Source organism: Lichenostomus cassidix, unplaced genomic scaffold (assembly GCF_008360975.1).
Source record: "Lichenostomus cassidix isolate B80296 unplaced genomic scaffold, HeHo_3.0 HiC_scaffold_159, whole genome shotgun sequence".
In the NCBI taxonomy this organism is placed as follows: domain Eukaryota; kingdom Metazoa; phylum Chordata; class Aves; order Passeriformes; family Meliphagidae; genus Lichenostomus; species Lichenostomus cassidix.
The window spans coordinates 1-7,226 of record NW_028147941.1 but is presented as its reverse complement, the minus strand read 5'-3'; the positions used below and the strand labels follow the sequence as shown (position 1 = coordinate 7,226).

The following is a 7,226-nucleotide window of genomic DNA, read 5'->3' as shown; positions in this document are numbered from 1 at the left end:
AAATTGAAGAAAAAATGGGGGAAAAATGGGGAAAAATTGGGGAAAAATTGGGGAAAAATTGGGGAAAAATTGGAGAAAAATTGGGAAAAATTTGGAGAAAAATTGGGAAAAATTGGGGGGAAATTGGGAAAAAATTGGGAAAAAATTGGGGAAAAATTGGGAAAAAATTGGGGAAAATTGGGGAAAAATTGGAGGAAAAATTGTGAAAAAATTGGGAAATAATTGGGAAAAATTTGGGGAAAAAATCGGAAAAAATAGGAAAAAATTGGGGAAAAAATTGGGAAAAAAATTGGGGGAAAATCGGAAAAAAAATTGGGAAAAAATTGGGAAAAAATTGGCAAAAATTGGGGAAAAATTGGGAAAAAATAGGAAACAAATCAGCCCTTGGACGGTGTGGCTGAGAGCTGTGGTGTCAGCAGCCTGCAAGGGAAAAAATTTGGGAATTTTTGGGAAAAATTCCATGGATTTTGGGGAAATTTCAGGTTTTTCTGGGAGTTTGGGGTTTTTTTCCGGGGAGGAAAGGGTTAAAAATGGGTTAAAATGTGATTTTTGGGGGTTTTTTTTAAGGTTTTTGATGATTTTTTTTCACAGGAAAAAATAAAAAAAAATAGGAATAAAGTGGAAAAAAATCAGGGGAAAAATGGGGAAAAATTGGGAAAAAATTGGGGAAAAATTGGGGAAAAATTGGGGAAAAATTGGGGAAAAAATTGGGGAAAAATTGGAGGAAAATTGGAGGAAAAATTGGGGAAAAATTGGAAAAAATTGGGGAAAAAATCACGAAAAAAATCAGGAAAAAAATCAGAAAAAAATTGGGGAAAATTGGGAGAAAAATTGAGGGAAAAAAGAGGGAAAAATTGGGAAAAAATGGGGGAAAAATGGGGAAAAAATTGTGAAAAAATTGGGAAATAATTGGGAAAAATTTGGGGAAAAATCGGAAAAAATTTGGGAAAAATTGGGGAAAAATTGGGAAAAAATTGGGGAAAAATTGGGAAAAAAATTGGGGAAAAATTGGGAAAAAATCAGGGAAAAAATAGGAAAAAAATCAGCCCTTGGACGGTGTGGCTGAGAGCTGTGGTGTCAGCAGCCTGCAAGGGAAAAAATTTGGGAATTTTTGGGAATTTTTGGGAATTTTGGGGGAATTTTCATGGATTTCCAGATTTTCTGGGAGTTTGGGGTTTTTTTCCGGGGAGGAAAGGGTTAAAAATGGGGGTTTTTTTTTAGGGGAAAAATGTGATTTTTTGGGGGATTTTTGGGGTTTTTTTTCTGATTTTTTTCACAGATTTTTTGTCACAAAATGGGAGAAAAAATTGGGGAAAAATTGGGGAAAAAATGGGGGAAAATGGGGGAAAAAATTGAGGAAAAAATGGGGAAAAAATGGGGAAAAATCGGAAAAAAATTGGGGGAAAATTGGGAGAAAAATTGGGGAAAAAAAAGAGGAAAAATTGGGAAAAAATTGGGAAAAATTTGGAGGAAAATTGGGGAAAAAATGGAGGAAAAATCAGGAAAAAATGGGAAAATTTGGGATAAAAAAATCAGGAAAAAATTGGGAAAAATCAGGAAAAAATTGGGAAAAATTTGTGAAAAAAAGGGGAAAAATCGGAAAAAAATTGGGGAAAAAATTGGGGGGAAAATGGGGAAAAATTGTGAAAAAATTGGGAAAAATTTGGGAAAAATTTGAGAAAAATTGGGAAAAAATTTTGAAAAAATTGGGGAAAAATTGGGAAAAAATCGAAAAAAACAAAAAAAAATCAGGAAAAAATTGGGAAAATTGGGAAAAATTGTGGAAAATGGAAAAATTTGGAGAAAATTGGGAAAAAAGTGGAGAAAATTGGGGAAAAATTGGGGAAAAATTGGGGGGAAAATAATGGGAAAATTAATGCAAAAATTGGGGAAAAATTGGGGAAAAAATGGGGAAAAAATGGGAATTTTGAGGGGAAAAAATTGGGAAAAATTGGGGAAAAAATAGAAAAAGGGAAAATCAGAAAAAAAAAGGGGAAAAAATCTGGAAAAATCACAAAAATTTGGGAAAAATGGGGAAAAAATCAGAAAAAAAATTGGGAAAAATTGGGAAAAAATCAGGAAAAATTGGGGGAAAAATTGGGGAAAAAAATCGGGAAAAATCACAAAAAATTGGGAAAAATGGGGGAAAATGGAAAAAAATGGGGAAAAATGGGGAAAAAATGGGAAAAATGGGAAAAATCGGGAAAAAATGGGGAAAAAAATCAGAAAAAAATGAGGAAAAATTGGGGAAAAATTGGGAAAAAATCAGAAAAAAATCAGAAAAAAATCCGAAAAAAATCAGAAAAAAATCAGGAAAAATCAGAAAAAATCAGAAAAAAATCTGAAAAAAATCAGGAAAAATCAGAAAAAAAAGGGAAAAATCAGAAAAAATGGGAAAAAATGGGAACAACTTGGAAAAACCCCCAAATTGAAGAATCCTTACCTTAAATTTCGCATTAGCCGGATAGCTGCTCCTCCACCTCACCGTATAAAAACGAATTTCCGCCGATTTCTGGTTTTTGGGGATGGAATTATCCGCCCAGGAAACCCGAACGGAATCCTGGGAAAGAGCTTGAGCCTGAACTCCCACGGGGGGAAGCATGGGAGAGGAAAAATCGGGAAGTTGGGATGGGAAAAGGGGAGGGAAGGGGTGGGAAGGGTCGGCGGAGTCTTGGGGAGGGAAAAAAAGGGGAAAAAAATTAGGATTTTTGGCTTTTTTTTCAAATTTTTTCCAATTTTTTCCTGATTTTTCCCTATTTTTTCCAATTTTTTCCTGATTTTTTTCCTAATTTTTCCAATTTTTTCCTGATTTTTCCCTTTTATTCCCGTTTTTTCCTCATTTTTCCTATTTTTTCCAATTTTTTCCTCATTTTCCCCAATTTTTCCTCATCTTCCCCAATTTTCCCTCTTTTTTTTTTCCTTTTTTTTTTTCCTGATTTTTTCCTTTTTTTCCCTGATTTTCTCATTTTTCCTATTTTTTCCTCATTTTTTCCTCATTTTCCCCATTTTTTCCTCATTTTCCCCAATTTTCCCTCTTTTTTTCTCCCATTTTTTCCCTTATTGTTCCCTATTTTTTCCTGATTTTTCACTCATTTTTTCCCATTTTCCCTGATTTTTTCTGATTTTTTTCCCCATTTTTTCCTGATTTTTTCTCATTTTTTCCTCATTTTTCCCCCTATTTTTCCCAATTTTCCCTAATTTTCCCCTATTTTTCCCCAATTTTTTCCTCTTTTTTTTTTCTCATTTTTTCCTCATGTATTCCTCATTTTCCCCTCAATTTTCCCCTCATGTTTTCCTCATTTATTACTCGTTTTTCCCTCATTTTTTCCCTCATTTTTTCCTCATTTTTCCCTCATGTTTTCCCTCATTTTCCCCCCATTTATTCCTCATTTTCCCCTCAATTTTCCTCTCATTTATTCCTCATTTTCCCCTTAATTTTTCCCATCATTTCCCCCTCATTTATTCCTCTTTTTTTTCTCTCATTTTCCCCTCATTTATTCCTCATTTTCCCTCATTTTTCCCTCAATTTTTCCCTCATTTTTTCCTCACTTTTCCCCTCATGAATTCCTCATTTTCCCGCCATTTTCCCCTCATGTTTTTCCCCCATTTCCCCCCTCATTTTTCCTTCATTTTTTCTCATTTTTCCTCATTTTTCCTCATTTTTTCCCTCATTTTCCCCCTCATGTTTTCCCTCATTTTTTCCTCACTTTTCCCATTATTTTTCTCTCATTTCTCCCCTCATTTATTCATCATTTCTCCCTCATTTTCCCCTCATGAATTCCTCATTTTCCCACCATTTTCCCCCTCATGTTTTTCCTCATTTCTGCCTCATTTTTCCCCCATTTCTCCCTCATTTCCCTCCCGATTTTTCCCCACTTTTTTCCTCCATTTCCCCCTCATTTTCCCCTCCCATTTTTCCACCAGAATTCCCACAAATTCCCAAAAAAAATTCCCAGAAATTCCCATTTTTCTCCTCACCAAGGGCTCTGGTTTTCGCACTCTCATACAGAGGAACTCCATTTTCCCTCATTTCTGCCTCATGTATTCCTCATTTTTCCCTCAATTTTCCCCTCATTTTTTCCTATTTTCTCCCCATTTTTCCCTCTTTTTTTTCCCTCATTTTTTTTCTCATTTTCCCCTGTCTTTTCCCACCATTTTCCCCTCATTTTCCCCTCATGAATTCCTCATTTTCCCGCCATTTTTCCCCTCATGTTTTTCCCCCATTTTCCCCCATTTCTCCCTCATTTTCCCCCAATTTTTTCCCAGTTTTTTCCCCCCTGCTCTTCCCAACACTTTCCCACCCAGAATTCCCACAAATTCCCCCAAAAAATTCCCAAAAATTCCCATTTTTCTGCTCACCGAGGGCTCTGGTGGTGGCACTCTGCTACAGAGGAACTCCATTTTCCCTCACTTCTGCCTCATGTATTCCTCATTTTTCCCCTCAATTTTCCTCTCATTTTTTCCTCATTTTCTCCCCATTTTCCCCTCATTTTTTCCCCTCATATTTCCCACCATTTTCCCTCATTTTCCCCCTCATGAATTCCTCATTTTTCCCTCATTTTCCCCTCATGTTTCCCTCATGTTTCCCTCATTTCTTCCTCATTTTTCCCCCATTTCTCCCACATTTTTCCCCCAATTTTTTCCCCCCTGCTCTTCCCAACACTTTTCCCTCCCGAAATTCCCACAAATTCCCCAAAATAATTCCCCAAGATTCCCATTTTTCTGCTCACCGAGGGCTCTGGTGGTGGCACTCTCATACAGAGGAACTCCATTTTCCCTCATTTCTGCCTCATGTATTCCTCATTTTCCCCCTCAATTTTCTCCTCATTTTTTCCTCATTTATTCCTCATCTTTTCCTCATGTTTTCCCTCATGTTCTCCCCTCATGTTTTTCCTGACTTTTCCCACCATTTTCCCCTCATTTTCCCTTCATGAATTCCTCATTTTCCCGCCATTTTCCCCCTCATGTTCTCCCTCATTTCCCTTCATTTTTTTCCCCATTTTTCCTTCATTTTTCCCCCAATTTTTTCCCAGTTTTTTCCCCCCTGCTCTTCCCAACACTTTCCCCCCCAGAATTCCCACAAATTCTCCAAAATAATTCCCAGAAATCCCCATTTTTCTCCTCACCGAGGGCTCTGGTGGTGGCACTCTGCTACAGAGGAACTCCATTTTCCTTCACTTCTGCCTCATGTATTCCTCATTTTTCCCCTCAATTTTCCTCTCATTTTTTCCTCATTTTCTCCCCATTTTCCCCTCATTTTTTCCCCTCATATTTCCCACCATTTTCCCTCATTTTCCCCCTCATGAATTCCTCATTTTTCCCTCATTTTCCCCTCATGTTTCCCTCATGTTTCCCTCATTTCTTCCTCATTTTTCCCCCATTTCTCCCACATTTTTCCCCCAATTTTTTCCCCCCTGCTCTTCCCAACACTTTTCCCTCCCGAAATTCCCACAAATTCCCCAAAATAATTCCCCAAGATTCCCATTTTTCTGCTCACCGAGGGCTCTGGTGGTGGCACTCTCATACAGAGGAACTCCATTTTCCCTCATTTCTGCCTCATGTATTCCTCATTTTCCCCCTCAATTTTCTCCTCATTTTTTCCTCATTTATTCCTCATCTTTTCCTCATGTTTTCCCTCATGTTCTCCCCTCATGTTTTTCCTGACTTTTCCCACCATTTTCCCCTCATTTTCCCTTCATGAATTCCTCATTTTCCCGCCATTTTCCCCCTCATGTTCTCCCTCATTTCCCTTCATTTTTTTCCCCATTTTTCCTTCATTTTTCCCCCAATTTTTTCCCAGTTTTTTCCCCCCTGCTCTTCCCAACACTTTCCCCCCCAGAATTCCCACAAATTCTCCAAAATAATTCCCAGAAATCCCCATTTTTCTCCTCACCGAGGGCTCTGGTGGTGGCACTCTGCTACAGAGGAACTCCATTTTCCCTCACTTCTGCCTCATGTATTCCTCATTTTCCCCCTCAATTTTCCCCTCATTTTTTCCTCATTTATTCCTCATCTTTTCCTCATGTTTTCCCTCATGTTCTCCCCTCATGTTTTTCCTGACTTTTCCCACCATTTTCCCCTCATTTTCCCCTCATGAATTCCTCATTTTCCCACCATTTTTCCCCTCATGTTTTTCCTCATTTCTGCCTCATTTTTCCCCCATTTCTCCCTCATTTCCCTCCCGATTTTTCCCAGTTTTTCCCCCCATTTTCCCCTCCCGTTTTTCCACCAGAATTCCCACAAATTCCCCAAAATAATTCCCAGAAATTCCCATTTTTCTGCTCACCGAGGGCTCTGGTTGTTGCACTCTCATACAGAGGAACTCCCTCACCGGCGTTGTTGAAAGCTTTCAGGGAGATGACGTAATGGGAGTTGGGCTCTGGAAAGTTCCGGAAAAAAAAAAAAAAGGGAAAAATGAGGGAATATTGGAATAAAAAATGGGGGGAAAATGAGGGAAAAATTGGGATAAAAAGTGGAAATATGAGAGGAAAAAAATGGGGGAAAATGAGGGAAATATTACCCAAAAAATGGGGGGGGAAATGAGGGAAAAATGAGGAAAAAATGAGGAGAAAATGGAGAAAATGAGGGAAAAATGAGGAAAAAATAAGGAATAAATGAGGGAAAATTATGGGAAAATGAGGGAAAAATGAGGAAAAATGAGGAAAAATCAGAAAAAATTGGGGAAAAGTTTGAAAAAAATTGGGGAAAAATCAGAAAAAATGGGGGAAAATCGGGAAAAAATGGGAAAAAATGTGAAAAAAAATGAGGGGGAAGTGGGAAAAAAGGGTGAAAAAATGGTAAAAAATCAGGAAAAAATGGGGAAAAATCAGAAAAAATGGGGGAAAATGGGAAAAAAATCAGAAAAAATGGGAAAAAATCAGAAAAAAATCAGAAAAAATCAGAAAAAAATCGGGGAAAAAATCAGAAAAAAATGGGAAAAAATCAGAAAAAAATCAGAAAAAAATCAGAAAAAATGGGAAAAAATCAGAAAAAAATCAGAAAAAAATCGAAATTTCATTCCAACTCACCCAGATTCTGGATGGAATAAAACCTCTGCCTGCTATCCACCCTGACAGTGTGAGCATAAGGACTTCCAACGCCATAACCGATGAGAAATCCTCGGATGAGAACGTTGGGATCAGCAGGAGGAGTCCAAGCCATGGAGATCCCCGTGGAGAAAGGGAGGACGTGCAGGGAGCTGGGCTGGGAGGGAACTTGGACCATAT

At 37.8% G+C, this 7,226-nt stretch overlaps 1 protein-coding gene across 1 annotated transcript; it reads right to left on the bottom strand.

Annotated features, from left to right (window-relative positions):
- Window positions 1-1,019: 1,019 nt before the first annotated feature.
- Window positions 1,020-7,213, bottom strand: LOC146420522 (netrin receptor DCC-like). The gene is made up of 4 exons (XM_085048177.1): window positions 7,029-7,213; window positions 6,287-6,379; window positions 2,444-2,670; window positions 1,020-1,085 (listed from the first exon to the last, which is right to left on the bottom strand). Exons 1-4 carry the CDS (start codon window positions 7,159-7,161, stop codon window positions 1,020-1,022), a joined length of 519 nt encoding a protein of 172 aa, XP_084904303.1. The 5' UTR covers window positions 7,162-7,213.
- Between the last annotated feature and the right edge of the window lie 13 nt (window positions 7,214-7,226).

Excerpts from the sequence above, each read along its gene's own strand:
- LOC146420522 (XM_085048177.1), bottom strand. The coding sequence starts at position 7,161 with ATGGCTTGGACTCCTCCTGCTGATCCCAACGTTCTCATCCGAGGATTT. Across the intron at positions 6,380-7,028 it reads TTATTCCATCCAGAATCTGG|AGCCCAACTCCCATTACGTC; the intron begins GTGAGTTGGAAT and ends GGAACTTTCCAG. Across the intron at positions 1,086-2,443 it reads CGGCTAATGCGAAATTTAAG|GCTGCTGACACCACAGCTCT; the intron begins GTAAGGATTCTT and ends TTTCCCTTGCAG.